The sequence below is a fragment of the Peromyscus leucopus genome, chromosome 5 (assembly GCF_004664715.2).
Source record: "Peromyscus leucopus breed LL Stock chromosome 5, UCI_PerLeu_2.1, whole genome shotgun sequence".
Taxonomy (NCBI): Eukaryota; Metazoa; Chordata; class Mammalia; order Rodentia; family Cricetidae; genus Peromyscus; species Peromyscus leucopus.
This window is the reverse complement of record NC_051067.1, coordinates 87,144,313-87,162,843: the sequence shown is the minus strand read 5'-3', so window position 1 is coordinate 87,162,843 and position 18,531 is coordinate 87,144,313. Positions and strand designations below refer to the sequence as shown.

General features: G+C 45.2%; 1 protein-coding gene across 4 annotated transcripts in view; it reads right to left on the bottom strand.

Annotated features, from left to right (window-relative positions):
- Positions 1–1,442: 1,442 nt before the first annotated feature.
- Positions 1,443–18,531, bottom strand: part of LOC114688097 (short coiled-coil protein) — a 32,076-nt gene continuing 14,987 nt past the window's right edge. The window contains exons 1-4 of one of the 4 annotated variants that reach the window (XM_028862708.2): positions 7,681–7,757; positions 4,981–5,052; positions 4,420–4,503; positions 1,443–2,978 (exon numbers count right to left, since the gene is read on the bottom strand). In XM_028862708.2, coding sequence (XP_028718541.1) covers positions 2,836–2,978; positions 4,420–4,503; positions 4,981–5,002 — 249 coding nt within the window. In that variant the 5' untranslated portion in view covers positions 5,003–5,052; positions 7,681–7,757 and the 3' untranslated portion in view covers positions 1,443–2,835. Of the gene's footprint in view, positions 2,979–4,419; positions 4,504–4,980; positions 5,053–7,323; positions 7,412–7,680; positions 7,758–15,941; positions 17,161–18,531 lie in introns of those variants that run through there. The other 3 variants (XM_028862709.2, XM_037206123.1, XM_037206124.1) reach the window with 3 other exon arrangements.

Here is an 18,531-nt window from a genome sequence, read left to right as displayed (position 1 = left end):
GAGTTCTAGCATAGTCAGGACTACACAGAGAAACCCTGTCTCAAAAAAGCCAAAAAAAAAAAAAAAAGGTGTGCAGTTGGATGAGTAGGGGGGTGGAGGACCTGAGGGACATGGAGGGAAAACTGATCATAATATATTGAAGGAGTTTTCAATTTAAAAGATATCAAAAACAGAAAAAGGAAAAGAAAAATATTTCTCTGGTACTTGTTACACCCAAGGGAGCCGAGCTTCACCCATGGCTCTGCTCTGGTTACAGCCTTCCAGAGCTGTCCTTGCATTTCAGTTGGTCCAAGGTATCTCCTCTGTTAGGAAGTCAAGTCCTAGGGAAAAAAGCTTAGAAGTCAAGGCTAGAAGAGCGCTTGGCTGTCCGACACAGACCCAAGGCTCAAAGCAAGAAGGTTCAAGTTAGGGTACAGCCTGACCACCTGAGCTTGGTCCCAGAACACACATGGTGGAAGGAGAGGAGACTCCTGCAGACTGATCTCTGTGCAGTCAAACAGATGGAATCGATGTAAACTAGGTACAAGGCTTCAGGCTTGTTTGAGAAAGCTTTACCAGCAAAACGAAAACGAAAACAAAAAACTTAAAATAATGGGCACCAACCAGTGAACTGGTTTCAAAGCCTGAGGGGTGGAGGTCGGGTGGGCATGGAATAACTTCCGAGAGGGAAACACAGGAGTTGATGAGCAAGGAAAACCTTGATCAGAGTCAGGGTCCACAGCAAGGGACTTGTCTCCAAGTAGCATTCCACAATTGCCTCAAATCTGAGGATTTATTTCTACTCCACTTTCCATACTGAGAACTTTTCCTTGGCCATGCTGTCCCATAATACTCTAGACCAGGGAAGAGTAAGACCAGATTAAACCCAAGGACCTCAAGAGAGATCTTGGATTTTGAGCTTATGTTGAACTGGATAGGAGGTGCTGGAATACATTTCTGTGAGAGTAGTTCCGGATACTTTGTCACAAAAGATCAAGCTGTGGCTGGAGCTGCTAGTGACAAGTCCTTCACCTGCGACCACAGGGATCAGCTGTAGCCACACGTGGCCTCCCAGGCAAGAAATCATTTATGGGCGGCCATCGCAGGCTTTGGATGTAAAGAGGCCCGGGCAGAGCCCACCACACCTAGACTGCACACTCCCATGCCTTTCCTGCAAACGGAACAGTGTAACTGGTGAAGCAGAAGCCACGGCTAAAAAACCCAACCTCCTGTACAGCAGAGCCGGCTGGCTGGCTAGCCTGGGAACAAGAGGGCGGGGCGCCTAACCCAAACGCAGCCCTCCCCGGAACTCTCACCACAAGAGTAAGCTCCTGCACACTTAATAAAAGGTTACTGCTGTGGCAGTCTTGGATGCTTAAATACGATACACTATTACACTGTGGCACTGCAGACCCTGGATGCCCACTGCACGTTTACTCAGCAACTGTATCCAAACACACACAACCTCTGAAACAGCTTTTTATTAAACAGCAAAGCAGAACTCTGAACACAATTTTAAATACCTGTAAAGCAGTCACAAAAGGGTTGCAAAATATGTGAGGATTACATGTCCAGACAGCTAACGGCACTGATACATTGGATGATCCACAAGTCAACACAGCCCAATCTAAGAGCCTTCAGCTGCATTAGTGGATCTTTCCTATTATAACATTTGATATCAATTCCTTTTTCAAACAGAAGCAACAAACTAATTTTTTTAAAATTGTTAAAAAGAAATGACTAAAATTCTGCAACAAAGTGTTGGGTTTACAGAAATTCTGGGAAAACAACTGAGTTAAAATTCTAAGGTTAACAATTATCACATATACAAAACTCTCTTATATTCATGATTCTGATACTAATATACTCTCAATTAATTTTGCAAAAGTTCATGTCCTGGGTACAAACAAACCTTGAGACCAAACTCTTACCAGGGCTCTCTGACATGTAGCTTACTTAATCCGCTCATGTCAGAATTAGTCCGCTTTCACACTGTCCCAAAAGTGCAGCTGTGAGCCAGAGCTAACACACATCTGGAGGGAAAACATGTGGAGTTGGTTACTTCTGTTTGTCCAATTTCCTATTTCTGTCTTTCCTCAAGGTTTTCTATTTCTCACGTACATGTGACCGGCACTTTTATCTTTTCAATACCAAATGGGCTATTGTGTGCAAAAGGGAGGTTTTAGCTTCTCAATATGACAATTTACATTTCAAAGAAAACCCTTCATTTTTTATAGCTTCAACCTATTTTCAATTGATTAAAGAGAAACCAGCAATCCTATCTTATAACTAAGTATCACAAATGGCAAGCCTTAGCTAAGAAAGTGTCTTATTTGGTTAAGTATCAACAATTACAGTTCCGGTTACTCTGGTAGTGACATCTACTGAAGTTACTGTCAGGGAGATGGGAAGGAAGAGGCAGATGGAGGAGAGGCACACGATGGTGGACAAGGTACAGAGGCTGTGCATTCAGTACATGATTTTGGTCACTTTTTCACAACATGGTTATTTTCTTGTATATTTTACTAGTTAGGCATATGCTAAAAGACAGTGCTAAACCTATATATATATATAAGCAAATTGGCAAAACATTCATCTTCAAGTTTCTTCATAAATATCTGCAATTCTAATTATAAAGTCTCTACATTTGCACATTTTCATAGACTAACGTAATACATAGAACGTTAACTCAAGGATGTTTCCTGTTAAGCAGTTAATATTACCTAGATCTGACATTTCTCTTTATAAATACTCAAGGAAGCAAAGGAAGATACTGTAACTTTTGGATCATATCCAAGCTTTAAGGAAAAAAAAAAAAAAAAGCAGCCACTCCACCGAAGAGAGGGAGGGGGGCCTTTACTTCCTTTTGCTTTTCGTGTCCGTTGTCTGGAAAACACTGGAAGCAGACATGAGGTTTTCTATGTACTGTCCAAGAACTTGATTTTCCGATTTGAGCTTCAGGTTTTCCTCCTTAACCGCATCTACTCTTGCCGAAAGATCTATAAAAAACAAAACCAAAAATACAGCTGTCAATAAAGTCATGGCAGGGATTCCATGGTATGAAATCAAAGATTCATTCTTAAAAGGCTGAGACCAGGCGGAGGGTGTGGCCCAATGGTGCAGCCCTTGCCGACTTGTGTGACACCCTGGATTTGGCCCCGAGCACTGCCATAAATAAATACCACAATTCGTAAATTTTTTCAATTCAGATTGTGGAGGGTAAAGGCTTAAGTAAAAACAACTTACTGAGGACAAAAATGGTGACTGCTGACAGCGTTTCCCATGGGACTCGGTTGAGCATTTATGTTAACTCTTACAGAGGTTAGAAAACATTGTGTTGATAAAGTGTCCATGTCCTACCACCTGAAACTACAATGTCTTTACTGGAAATACTTAAGATTTGCAGCTTAACACAACTGGATTCCTACGCTGGGCATGAGATCCAAGCAGTAGTTAAACATTAGTTAAAAACTCAAAAGACGCAGGTCCTAATAAACAAGTGAAAACGATCTCCATTCACACATTTAACCAGTGTATAATGACCAACAGAAGCAGGTACCATCCCACAGCAACAGTGAACACAGTTACATGTGGGCACATGTGCATTCTGTAACATGGGCACCCAGGCGGATCGGGGGTAAACATTAAGCATATGCCATGCTTTGGAGAAAAAGCAAACTGGCTAAGGGTCATGAAAGCAGATGGGAAGTGTGTTTTGGAGCTAACACTTGCTCTCAGAGGAACTGAGGAGATGGTCCACAGAGCAGGAGAACTGAAGCAGAGGGAAAGCAGCAGCCCTTGTTGACTGCTACTGTCAAGTGAGAAGCTGGTACTCATTCTGTGCCCCAAACAAAAAACAATACTTAATGGCATTAAACATCAAGACACGTCGGTGTGAGTGTTAATTTTACGGAAGGTAGAAAATGAAACCCAATCTATGATCAGTTTGAATCTCTGGAGGTAATGAATGCTTCTTTCCATTTTAATAGAGCTTTCCTGAAGCAGGCTTAGTAACACACTGCCACATGGAGAGCTCTCACACTAAGCCAGCATCCTGCTGACACCTTGAAAAGGATGTGTCAGAGCAGTGACTGATCCTACCAGGCAGATTTGTCCTTCAGTCCACCAGCCAAGGCTGTAGACAACAGAGAGAAAACAACTGAGGCCGGCAACGTGGCTCACTGGGTAAAGACACCTGCAACCCAAACCTGATGACCTGAGTTCAGTTCTAAGATCCACATCTGGAAGGAGAGAATGCTCCACATGTCAGCTGCTGACTTCCACAAGAGGGTCCTGGCACATAAACCCGCCCACACATACAAATAACAGCCATTTTTTCTTTTTACAAAATAACAAAACAAAAAACAAAAAAAACAACTATTCCATGGACTTTGATGCTAACCTGATGTCATTCAGGAAAACTACAAAGTGTAATCTAACCTTCAAGCGTGTGCTGGAGTTCCAACACCTGATTGATGAGCCGAGTCTTTTCTTCCAGTTCCACCTGATTCTCAGCATCCACTGCTGTAATAAAACGTGTTCAATTTATTATTAATAAACACTGTACCAGTTTTGGCATGCAGCATTTAACATTCTGCAGAACATTTTGTAACCACTGTCTTAAGAACTGTGTATACAGAGCCTCTACTCCAGGGCAGATGGGGCATTAAGTTGAACTTCCCACACAGGTTCAGAATAGAAGCCACAGTGTGTGCTTTGTAAAGTCAACGGGAAAGCAGCCACACTTAAACCTTCTCTGTGCAGCCCTGGCTGTCCTGGAATTCTCTCTGTAGACCAGGCTGTCCTGGAACTCTCTCTGTAGACCAGGCTGGCCTCGAACTTGGAGATCCACCTGCTTCTGCCTCCCGAGTGCTGGGACTAAAGGCGTGTGCCGTCACCACCTAAACGTTCTAAAGATTGTTTGTCTGCTCTTTCCATTGCTTAATAAAGCAAAACCATACAGAAAACAGAAGAATACACAGAAAAGAATGAAGACCTTACCATCCATGTCAGCATTCATCATCTTGGGCAACAGACTTTCAGCTCTTGAATGCACACTCTTGGATGAATGGTCTGCACCAAGAAAAAGAGACAGGCATGACAGTAAGATATGAACTTGCTTTTCAACAGACAAGGCAGTTCAAGGACGTGACCCAGAGGACCCCTCCCACGCCTTAGTGCTCTCAAGTGCACAGGGGTAGGAAGCAAAGGATACACACAGTACAGTACTTAAAACAGAAACTCAGAGTCACTGTGGATCTTTTTACTAAGGACAATTACAAAGAGGAGGAAAGGTAAACACATACAAATCCTTCAGAGACAGAATGCCCAGTGTGCAAATGTAAAAGCGGACTCTCCGGCAGCTCTCAGGAGGAAAGAAAGCTACTGAGCATCCTTACACAGCACTACTAAAGAGCTGTCAAATTAAGCATGCTCCCCAGCAGCACAGAAAGCCTACTTTCTCGTGTTTTCTACCTCAGTTTTACAGAGATTCTCTGCACTTCAGAGAAAGTGGATTACTAGGTTTTTTTTTTTCAAAATTGTTTTTAAAGTTATTCAAGCTATTATGGTATTTGAAGATCAACCAAACAAACGTATGACAATGTAAGGAAACTCCACTGCATGGTAATTTTTTTTAAAAAAAGTTCCTCTCCATTTAAACAATGTTCAATTTTTAAACTGACATAAAGCTGTTTTGTGTGTATTATGTCTGTGTACACAGGTATGTGCATGTCTGTGCGCACGTGTGGAGGCCAAAGGTCAACTCTGGGTGTCTCCCTTAGTCCCTTTCCACCTTATTTTTGAAGACAGATTTTGGTTGAAGCTGGAACTCACCAATTCCATTAGATGGTTTTAGAGCAAGCTCAGAGGTCCTCCCTCCACCTCCCAAGCCCTGGGGTAGCATACACACTGCCACGCCTGTGATTTGTGGGGTCACTGAACAGTGACACACACGTGTCACACACACACAACTGCCCTGGCTCTGAAAACGACATGATTCTCTGAGATTCTCTATGTCAGAGCTTTAAAAACTTTTCTTTGAAAACCACAGGAAATCCTAGTGCCTGTGTATACTAGCTTGTCAGTGAATGAGAATCTGTAGCCTTCTATACTTTAAATCCAGGAAGTGGAAAGGGTAGAGAGAGAAAGGCTTAGGGGATATGGCAAGCCGTAGGCCAGGATTAATCTAAACTACTGCTACATGCTCACACCGTACCTTCTAAGACATCCTCTCAAGGATATTTAGCACAGTGATTAAACACAGATTTGGATGATCACTATTTAAACCCTCACTCTGTGTTACAGGCTCTGAAATTTTGGTCAAGTTTAAAAATCTCAGTCACAGTGTCCTTATCCATAAAATGGAACTAATAACTATACATCTCTTGGGTTTGTTCTGAGAATTTAATGAGTTCAAATTTGTGTACTTCGTAAGCATTTAGCAGATGCTAACTGCTACCCTCTCATCTCTATGCTCTTGTTTGGACCACAGAAGAAACTTTAGAAAAACCATGTGGCCAAATGCCTCATATTAGAACTCAGGGCCAAAACTGAGAGTGGCCTAATCCACATCAGGGTGGTTACCCAGTGTCAAGGCTATAGTCATGTCCAGTTTGTTTTTCCCCCGGCCACTCCACCTCAGCCCACCTCAGCCCGGCTTAACGTCTCAGATGTGAGTTTGACATTTCCCTAACATCCATCCAAACTCCAGCACAAGGACTTTCTGCATCCGCAGCTGATGTCTCTCATCTGTTATCCACTCACCAGCAAGCTGATGTTCTTAGAGATTAAGAGTCCAATGCACTAAGCATTTCACATACATAGTTTTATCAAAACAGAAGGAAACTGCACCTTATAAACTAAACCTTATAAAGGCCTTGCCTCCCGTTTCACAGCCAAGACATAATTAAGATCCTAATCTGAGATGGTCAAATGTTTTGAAAAACTCGACTCCTTTGGCATTTCCACAAACTAAACAACCAAAGATGAATTTCATCTACTTCAAGCTGCATCCACTCGAGTGTGATGTTTCTCTCTGTCCATGTTCTGCTTTGACATATTTGGGGTCTCAAATTCTATAGGAATCGAGAACTACGCAATCAGTAGATCTCCAGAGAGCTAGCTGCATCCAGTTTAACCAGTGGCGCATACAGGCACCAGGATTCCCACGCACAGCTTTGAGTCTCAGAAACAGATAACGGTTTGGGGACATCTGTCCTCGTGGCTATTACACCGTCAGAGTCTGGCAGTCTAACAGAAGGACGTGTGTTTTCTCCTTCCCAAACCTTACTCCCCAATATTTGTTCCACAGGATGCTTGAGAAAAGCTGACAAAGAAACAAACCTGGGCGCAAGCAAAGATGTCCCACCCCCGACAGGCGTGGGCCACCACCCCTGAAATCCTAGCGTTCGGGAGGCTGAGGCAGGAGGATGGCGGCGAGCTGAAAGGTAGATCGGGCTGCAGGGCGTCCTCTCCCAGCACCTGGGTCCATCGCACCCCCACAGCGTCGCGCCCGGCACCGCCAGGCTCTTCCCACGGAGCCCGCAGCGTGCGGCCGCGAAGGCGGCTGCGCAGGGCTCGGCGGGGCGTCGGCCTCGCGGCCCCGCGATCCAGCACCCGGGCCACCGCCCCGCTCCCCGCCCCGCCTCGCCGGCGGGGCCCCGGAGGGTCCCCGACCCCCGCTGCCCCGGGCCGCCTCACCTTGCGTCGGAGGCGCCGGGAGGGGGCGGGATGCGGAGGACGCCTCAGGCCGCGGCTCTCCGACCAACTGACAGCGGCAGCCCGCCCTTCCCGCCCACGGAGCGTGCGCCGAGCGAGGAGGCGGCCTCCCACCAATCCTAACTCGAGATTGCACGCCTGCGCGCTGGCCGCCGGCCGCCCCGACAGGCCGCGGTGGAGCACCGGGGTCCACCTTTGCCCTAACAAAAGGGCATTGACGCCCAATCAGGACTGTTGGGCGTGTCCTGGGGAGGCAGCGACCAATCACCACGCGGGAGAGATGACGCGCCCAAGCAAGCGGCCCCCGCCAGGCGGCTTTTGTCTCGCCAGGAGCCTGGGAAGTGCGGTTCGAAGTCATTCTGGGTAAAAACAGTGTTCTGGAAATTGATAGACCCAGACTCTGGGCGACAGACATCCGATCACATTCAAGACAGAGTGAGCAGAGCAGTACAGGCTGCCGTCCCTCGTTTCCAAAAGCACATTTTCCTTTTTTTTTTTCTTTTAATTTCTAAAATCAGAAAACGCACGAAGCGCATACCATTAATGGATGTTTCTCTTCCTACCCTCCCCCGCAATCCTGGCGATTTTTAAGCTTTCAGTTCGCCTGACCACTTCATGATGCCTTAGATCAGCATTCTCCTGATATTCTCCTGTTCTCATTCGATCTCACAGAAAACCTGAGACTCAAAGTGTGTTTCTTATTCGGGGGCCCGACTCTGAGGTGCCCTGTGGTCCTCTCACGCTAACCTCACTTTGACCACCGAGTGTATCCCGACCTGCAAAGCGTTCTTGCTTTGCCTTTAACAAACCCCGAGCTGCATATACATATATGTTACTTTTAATTTTCTTTTTATGTAAGATCTTATTTTTAATTGCGTGAATATGTGGCTGTGTGTGTGTGTGTGTGTGTGTGTGTGTGTGTGTGTGTGTGCGCGCGCGCGTGCGCGCAGTTGCCACAGATGCCAGAAGAGGGAATCAGATCCCTGGAGTGGGGATTACAGGAGGTTGTCAACCAGCTGATGTGGATGCTGAGAACCCAGCTCATTGTCTATGCAAGAGCAGTAAGTGCTCTTGACTGCTGAGCCATTTCTATGACCCCCAGGATTTTGTGAGCAGGGGTGCTACGCCCTAAACTCAAGTTCTCTACAGGAGGGGCAGACAGCTCTTAACCATCTCTTCAGACCCCAAAATGATCTCTTGCCAGAAAAGAAACATCAGTAAAGTTAAAATAACTGACGTAATTGGAATCATACAAATTATTTTCCCTACCCACTAAGAAATTAAATTTGAAATCAATAGGAGAAAGATATTTTGAAATTCCTAAATAATTGGAAATCAAAATATACACTTCAAACAAACTGAATCACAGAGACAGTCATGAGAAAATATGTCAATTAAGTTTAAATATGAACATATCAAACGTATTTCATGTGAACAACCAACATATTTAATTAATTTTAAATGTAAACATCAAAATGTGTGGATGCAGCTGGAGGAGTGCTTGGGAACTTCTTTACTCTTACAGTCTCACTGGGAAGTCAAGGAGGGTTTCAAATCCATAATCTAAGTATTCCCTTTAAGATATTAGGAAAGAAGAACAAATTTTAAAAACAAGCAGAAAGAAAGAAAGAATCTAAAGTCAAAACCTCTTTTCCAGGTTTGCTGGCATACACCTAGGTTTGCAGCATCCAGAAGGGGAGGCGGAGGATTGTGAGGTGGGAACCATGACCCCATGGTCATGGTCTGGGCTGCCTAGACCCTGTTCAGGACTCCCCACCAGACTCTCATGAGAAAACCATAAACTCAACAGGGGAAAACATGAAACAGAAAGATGGCATCTTAGCTACTTTTCTATTGCTGTGACAAAACACCACAACCAAGGCAATTTGTAGAAGGAAGGCTTTACTTGGAGCTTACAGTTCCAGCGGGATAGGCGTCCACCCCATCACAGTGGGAAGCGTGGCAGGCAGGCAGGCCACTAGAGCAGCGGCTGAGAGCTCACCACCACCACCACCACCCACACACAGAGGGAAGCAGCCAGTGCTCTAAAGATGGCAAGAGGCTTTTGGAAAGTCCATCCAAAGTGGCACACCTCCTCCCAACAAGGCCACACCTCCTAATTCTTCCCAAACCTTTCTGCCAACTGGGGACCAAGAATTCAAATATATAAGCCTATGGGGGTCATTCCCATTCAGCCATCAAAGGTGTGTGTGTGTGTGTGTGTGTGTGTGTGTGTGTGTGTGTGTGTGTGTGTTCATGTGTTTCCTGATGATGAACTGAAGGCTTCAGGAAAGCTAAGAATGTGTTCTACCACTGAGTTACAAAGGTTATTTTAAAGAAATGGTCAAATTTAAACTCAAGGAAAAATTATGCAGAAAGAGAGGAGAATATTACAAATTACCAACGTCAGGGATGAAAGCCAGGGTCTCACTGTTGGGCCAGTAGATGTTAAAGGTGATATACTATGTCAGCCTTAGCAGCAGGGTGCTGAACTTGGATGAAATTGACAGTTCTTTGAAAGAAAATGCAACACAAAAGCTCACAGGAACAGATGACATCCAGAGCCTCTGTCTCTATTTTAAATTGTCAATTATCTGTTCCCACAAAGGATATCCCAGATCCAGGAGGATCTGTGGTAACATTTTCCAAATATTTTAATAAAATTCAATTCTATACAGATTCTCCCAGGAAACAGGAAAGACCAGCCTTCCTCTAAGAGCTGACATGGAAAACACAAAGTAGAGCAGACACAATAGGCCTTGGCAAATGATCTGGAAATCCTGCAGGTAGACAGCCGGAACCCCTGGGGTTCTTGCCATGCATTCTAGGAGATTAAGGTCTAAAGCTGTAAACTCTACAAGTGCATGAAGTACTAAGGATCTAGAGTAGACAAACAGTTTCATGAAGGAACAGAGGGCACACCCTACATCACTTCAATGCCTATTTTTAAGCTAAACCATTAAGATTAATACACTGGTACAAAGATGGTCACACAGATAAACAAAGAAGGACAGGGTCAAGAAGAAGCCCATGCATTGACTCATAGAGCCAGCTGATTTTCACAGTGGTACCAAAGGAATTTCATCGAGAGAAGCTTGTCTTCAACAGCCGTGTTGAACAACTAGATACGAATATTGGGGGATTAGCCTTAACTCCGACCTCACAGCATAAACAAAGTGTTAATTCAAAACGGATATAGTCTAAAATGAAAGGGTAGATTATTTTAGAAGACAGAGAAATCTTTATCAGCTTTGTATTGACAAATACTTTTTAAGTCATAAAAAATATAAAAAATTAACTTGATGAAAACTAAAGTATTAGCTCGTTGGAAACATACCAATGGGAAAATGGAAATGGAAGCTCACAGATTTGAAAATATTTGTATCTATCATTTAACATACAGCTGAGTTCACAATGGAAAAAAGCCCAAAACACAGCTGTTATACGGACATGTGTTATATGAGGAAGAAATGATTCTGAATCAAATCCAGAAGTTCCAAGACCATTGTTATCAGGGTCTAAAGAGCTGGCTGAGCAATTAGAAGGACTGGCTGCTCTTTCAGAGGACCCAGGTTCAGTTCCCAGCGCCCACATGGAGGTTCACAACTACATGTGATTCTAGCTCCAGGGGATCCAATACTAGCTCCTATCCTCCATGGGTATTTCATGCAGGTGGTGTACATACATACATGCATATATGTAGTCATATACAAAAATAATTAAGGGGCTGAGGAGATGGCTCAGAGGTTAAGAGTATTGGCTGCTCTTCCAGAGATCCTGAGTTCAAGTCCCAGCAACTACTTGGTGGCTCACAACCATCTATAATGAGATCTGGCGCCCTCTTTATGTAGGCAGAACTCTGTATACATAATAAATAAATATTTTTAAAAACTAATTAATTTTTTTAATCACCTTGACCTTCCAGCCTGATACACTCTTACAATGCCCACAAAGACTTGCTATAAGTAGAGGGATCCTAACCACACTGGATGTTTTAAACTGAAACATGCTAGAGGGAGGCATTTTGGTGCTTTTAAGTGCAGCCAGGCGTGTCCCCTGATACTTGAAACTCAAGAGTTCCCAAACCATGCTCATGTTTTCTTTTTTGCTAATTCTTTTTTCTCTTGCAAGGTTAGTGAATTCACAGGAGAGTGAGCTCTGTCTTGAATTCAGTGACTGAAGACTGTATACTGCCTACTGAAACTTGGTTTTAAAACTAGACTTAATAGTATATTCTGGAATAGAGCACTATGCTTAGCAGTGAGCCATATTGCCCTTCGGTGAATTAAGTTAGTTATGTGTACTTCTCTTGGGTTTGGCTAATTTGATGAGTCATCTTCATTTATTTTTCAGAGCAAGTATAATGGTTGCCACTGTATTTTTTTTGGAGAGCTTTTCAAAGAATTAAAGATTTCAAGATCTACCTGGCATTAAACTTTGAACCTTAGTGGGGGAATAAAGAAAATAATACGTAGTTATGTTGATTTTTTTCCTCACAAGTGTTTTCTAATCAGATTTTCTTCCAAATTAGTTTATACCTCTATCGGTATAAGAAACACAGTATGTTTCTTTATAATGTAAAATATAAAATATTGTAATCGTGGTGATATATTGTGTACCCTAATAAAATTTGCCTAAAGATCAGAGAACAGAACAAACCACTAGATTAAACACAGAGGCCAAGCAGTGGTGGCACACACCTTTAATTCTAGCACTTAGGAGGCAGAGATCTGTCTGGATCTCTGTGAGTTCAAAGCCATCCTGGACTACATTAGATTGACTCAGTCTAGGAGAGAAAACAGAGCCAGGCAGTGATGGTACACACCTTTAACCCCAGTACTGGGAAGCACACACGCCTTTAATCCCAGGAATTGAATGATGGGTAGAGAAAGGTATATAAAGCCTAAGGAGACAGGAATTAGAAGGCTTTTTGGCTGAGGAAGCTCATTCGGCTAGAGGCTTTTCAGGATGAGGAATCCTAGAGGAAAGAGATGTCTGTGGCTTGTTCTTTTGTCTGTCTGATCTTTCAGCATTTACCCCAATATTTGGTTTGGGTTTTTTATTAAAAGATCTATTAGAAATTCGTGTTACACATAATTAGCCCTTCATTTGCAGATGTGGCTGCTTAGGACAAAGCCAAATTCATTAATTATTTCAAAGGCTAATTTATTATTGCAAAAGTGTCAATATTGGTATGCAAATAGATGATTTGGAAAAAACCTAATAAACAGTGCAACAAAGCTGCTATGGTGTTGTATGCCTATAATTCCACAGAGGGAGGCAAAGGAAGAAGCTGGCTCCGAGTTCAAGGCCAGCCTGGGCTATGGAGTAGGGTCCAGGCCAACCTGGAAGCCTGAGTATATTTCTTCAGCAGGTTATCTTCCACTGTTCACAATTTCATGACTGGGTAATTCTCACAATTGCACATGCACATCAATATACATCATGAATCATTTCAGGAGGGTAACACATTCCACTGAGTTTTATAGAAATAATCTGGCTTTAAAGTCAAGATGAATCATTTGAGTATAGTAGCACTAAGAAAATTCTAGGTGTTCTGTTTGTTTTGTCGGTGGCACACACTTTTAATCCCAGCACTCAGGAGGCAGAGGCAGTCAGATCTCTGTGAGTTTGAGGCTAGGCTTGTCTACATAGTGAATTCCAGTACTGTCAGGGCTATACAGAGAAACTCTGTCTCTAAAGAAAAAAAAAAAGGAAAAAAATAAATTTCTGGTTTTTAGTAAGTATAAACTGTGGCCAGGTGGTGGTGGCATATGCCTTTTATCCCAGCACTGGGGAGACAAAAGCAGGCGAATTTCTGAGTTTGAGGCTAGCCTGGTCTATGGAGCCAAGGAGTTCCAGGAAGGCCAAGGCTGCACAGAGAAACCTTGTCTCAAAAACCAAACAAAAAGTAGGAAGTGATGCTTTGAAGAGCACAGAGAAGCCGGGGTTACAATTTTGTAACAGAATGGTCCGCAGAGGGCAGCAAAGCTCTAAAATGCTAGGTTGTTAAAGCGTTTTCTTCAAATTGCCCTAATTCTAGTAGTTGTCTGTTATCCCCATAACCCTTTAGGATAAAAGGGGTCCGTTTGGGGGGCTTCCCCATTTTCTGTCAGGATCTGGGGTCTTAAAGCACTTGCAAGCTGATGCATATCTTGTTTTATGGATGCTGACGGATAGTGAAATGCCTGGGTCAGAGTCTCAGCCTCCACCACTCACACCTCACCCCTGCATGTGCTGACAGACAGTGAGATGCCCAGGTCAGAGTCTCGGCCTCCACCACTCACACCTCACCCCTGCATGTGCTGACAGTGAGATGCCCAGGTCAGAGTCTCAGCCTCCACCACTCACACTCACCCCTGCATGTGCTGACAGACAGTGAGATGCCTGGGTCAGAGTCTCAGCCTCCACCACTCACACTCACCCCTGCATGTGCTGACAGTGAGATGCCCGGGTCAGAGTCTCAGCCTCCACCACTCACACCTCACCCCTGCATGTGCTGACAGACAGTGAGATGCCCAGGTCAGAGTCTCGGCCTCCACCACTCACACCTCACCCCTGCATGTGCTGACAGACAGTGAGATGCCCAGGTCAGAGTCTCGGCCTCCACCACTCACACCTCACCCCTGCATGTGCTGACAGACAGTGAGATGCCCAGGTCAGAGTCTCGGCCTCCACCACTCACACCTCACCCCTGCATGTGCTGACAGTGAGATGCCCGGGTCAGAGTCTCAGCCTCCACCACTCACACTCACCCCTGCATGTGCTGACAGACAGTGAGATGCCTGGGTCAGAGTCTCAGCCTCCACCACTCACACTCACCCCTGCATGTGCTGACAGACAGTGAGATGCCCTCAGGGTCAGTAGTCTCAGAGCCTCCACCACTCACACTCACCCCTGCATGTGCTGACAGTGAGATGCCCGGGTCAGAGTCTCAGCCTCCACCACTCACACTCACCCCTGCATGTGCTGACAGACAGTGAGATGCCTGGGTCAGAGTCTCAGCCTCCACCACTCACACTCACCCCTGCATGTGCTGACAGTGAGATGCCCGGGTCAGAGTCTCAGCCTCCATCACTCACACCTCACCCCTGCATGTGCTGACAGTGAGATGCCTGGGTCAGAGTCTCAGCCTCCACCACTCACACCTCACCCCTGCATGAACTTCATTCTGTGCTGCTTTGCCCGGAGTCTCAAGGTGTGGGAAGGCTGTAGTAGTGTCTACATATGCAGCATGTTGTGGTGCAGGGGCAGAGCACTGAGCCTGGAAATCTATGGCTTCTACAGAAAGTGAAGGAAGCTTTCTTTTCCTGGACCAGGGCCGGTAGTACCTGGGCACTGAACGGTGCTCCAGAAACAATCCATCCAATCCAGGAAAGTGGTTCATACTCTTGGCATGCCCACAGAAAATAGTGACCCCCTCCCCAGGGTCCATGGCAGCAGCTCTCTCAGGACCCTCCGACCCAAATTGTCTTCACTTCTGTGACAAATTCTTGTCTCCCACCTCCCCAGCCCACTATATAAATATCTCTAGGAAAATATCTCCAAATGTCTCAGAAAGCCCGGGTGGGTTCCTTCGGGTTCAAAGGGAAGAAAAGCCCACTAGCTGGAGGATGAAAGTCTCAGCAGTGATCGGAACACTTGAGGAATGTCTGCGGTACAGATCGGGGCATTTGTGGCTCACACCAGAGCTTTCTTTTTCACCATTTAACCTCACTTCTCCACAGTTCCCAGTAAGAACAAGGGCTGGGGAGAGAGCTCGGGTGAGTACTCACTGTGGAGCTGAGCACTTTTAATTCCCTTGTTAGGGAGGTAAAGACGACCAAATCTCCTGGGTTTGCTGGTCAGTCTAACTGAACCGATGAGTCCCAGCCAGTGAGAGACCCTGTCTCAAACACACCAGGTAGGGTAGGCATCCTGAGGAATGACTCCCAAGGCTGACCTGTGGCCTCTACAAGCACATGTGCATGTGCACCAACACACACACACACACACACACACACACACACACACACATACATACTTACACATATACACACACATACACACACTGGGTGGGGGGAAGTAAAAAAAAAAAAACCTACATGTGATTTGTTTTAAAATAATTGACTAAATTGATAATTTCGGCCAGGCAGTGGTGGCACACGCCTTTAATCCCAGCACTTGGGAGGCAGAGCCAGGCGGATCTCTGTGAGTTCGAGGCCATCCTGGGCTACCAAGTGAGTTCCAGGAAAGACGCAAAGCTACATAGAGAAACCCTGTCTCAAAAAACAAAAACAAAAAAAAATTGATAATTTCTCGGAAAATTACATTCGTCATAGGGAGGCAGGGCCAGGCCCCTCTGCTTGTCCCGACAAAGGCAGAAGGTTCTGGAAAGCCACTAGGAGGCCGAGGCTGGTCTAATAGCCAGTGGCATCTAGTTTAAGTCAGTTCAAGGGACCTTAAGCTATGGGGAAAATCATTCCTGACGTTATACGCAGAACCAGGTGTGTCTCTGATTCATCCCCGACAACAGCCATGAACTCTGGGTTTTCCTGTGACAACATGACGTAGATTACAAACAAGCTCTCCCTGGGAAGAACTTAACACATTTCCAGGGCACACTGGAGCTCCCTTGTTCATTCACAGATGTCAAAAGACATCTGCGTGAATCTTTTTGTTCCTGTTGTTCATTTCTTCGGCACACTGTCTTTCCATCCAAAGAGTTTTGTGCCAAAATAAATGTTAATAGGTATTTCCTAACAGACCTCAAAGGCCACCATCCAATCAGCATTTTAACATTTCCTGTAAATGTCTTTGTGGTGTGAAAGGCCTCTAATGTCCCCTTAATATCACATTAGAGAATGACAGCCCTGGCCCCAGGCAGCCACATGCCATAATCCCAGAGCTGGAGAGATGCAGATTCAGGACCAGCATGGACCGAATCGCAAGACCCTGTCTTACAAGAAGCTCGTTGGTCTTTGCTGTGCGTGAGGGTTTGACTACAGAAACAGAATCCTGTGTGTCAGCAGGGAAGATGAGATAAATGAACAGGAGGGAAAGGTTCTGGCTTGCATGAGTACCGACTGGAGCTGAGTGGAAATCCCTTGCATTTGATTTCTTATATTCCTTGAGGGCAGCAACCGTGTCCTGTCCACAAATGGAGGACTGCCCAGCACCGTGCCTAGATGCAGGTCCCTAAACTCTGGCTGGCTGGATAGTCTGCCGTGGGGTCTTCACTCTTCTGAGTTGACAGAGAGATGTGTTTGCCGTAAGAGGACAGCACTCGGTGGTCATAGTGTCTTTTCACCTCAGAGTTCAAACTGTTTCCACCAAGTATCTCACTGCTTCTCATCACATCTGGCGGAGAGGCAGAGAGCTCCAGCGGTGAGGTGGCGGCTCTCCACACATCATAGAGCAATCTTGGAACATCACCGAGAGTGACAACCAGCAGCACTTCCTCATAATGTACGCATCTGACAACTGTGAGAAGATAAACTCCATGAATGGAAGACCCTATGATCTCCACGTGGGGGCCCCAGTGAGCAGAATTTAGAGAAGGCGGCTCATTTGTCTTCTTGAGATGGTAAACTAGTGACCTCTAGTGATGAAACTAACTCAAAGTAAGTTTCTCCTTCATACACACAGAAAATTCACTTACTGCTTCATAATTTATTATATCCTTGGTGACATTTTCTGCTTCTTAAATGACCTTACCGATACACTGTGATTTGTGTCTCTTCGTACTCAAAAAAAACATGGTTTTGACATTTCTTATAGAGCATCTTAGCTGAAGAGTTGTCAAAAAGATTTGTAGGGTTTGGGTTTTGTGTTTCTTTCGTCCTGTGTAGAGGTCAGAGGAATAAGTCCCTGACTTCCTCTGCAGGATTGATGCTGAAACGCTTCAGGGTCCAACCATTCTTCCAGTGTGGCTCCCACTGGCCAGCCACTGGAAGCTGCTTACTGAAGAGAAGTGACCGTACTTAACACATCGCCACTGTCCTTCCCTGGTGACCATGTGGGAGTGGAGCACAAATCTGTTTCCCTAACTCACATAGCCTCTAGCAGACAGACCGGCATTCTTCTGGACTGAGCCGGAAGGACTGTGTACGCCTGTGGGTCTGCACCCATGACCCCCTCTTGAGCCTGCTCGTGACATCACACTAGCAGAGACTTCAAAAGGAAGGTGTTTGAAGAGGCTGAGTGTATTCGAATTTGGAAGGATGTAAACAGCCTTTTCAGCATGTCTAGAGGTCCAAATAACTAAATAAATGGACAGTAAACTCTTTGGACCTCCCAAGCATTGTGGCCTGTATTCCTTCCCCTTTGAATCTGAACAGGTTTGGATTACTTCATCCCATGGACTTGCTCTGGGGGAAGGCTCTGATTGACAGCTCAATAATCAGGCAAGATCAGCATCCAATCCTGGCTGTATATAGGCCATCATGGATGCCCATCTAGCTTCAGATGACTATAGCCAGGACTCCAGCCACCCAAGAGACCCACAAGGGAATGACCAGCTAACCAGTTCCCGGATCTAATGAGCAATGGTGTTGCTTTATATCAGTATGGCAACCCATGCTATTATACATACAGTAGTATGCTGCTACACAGAAGTAGTATTCAGGACAAAAAAAAGTTTATTGCTGGGCGGTGGTGGCGCACGCCTTTAATCCCAGCACTCGGGAGGCAGAGGCAGGCGGATCTCTGTGAGTTCGAGGCCAGCCTGGGCTACCAAGTGAGCTCCAGGAAAGGCACAAAGCTACACAAGAGAAACCCTGTCTCGAAAAACCAAAAAAAAAAAAAAAAAGTTTATTTATTAAGGAAATTTCTCTCGTTCTGTAAGCATACCAA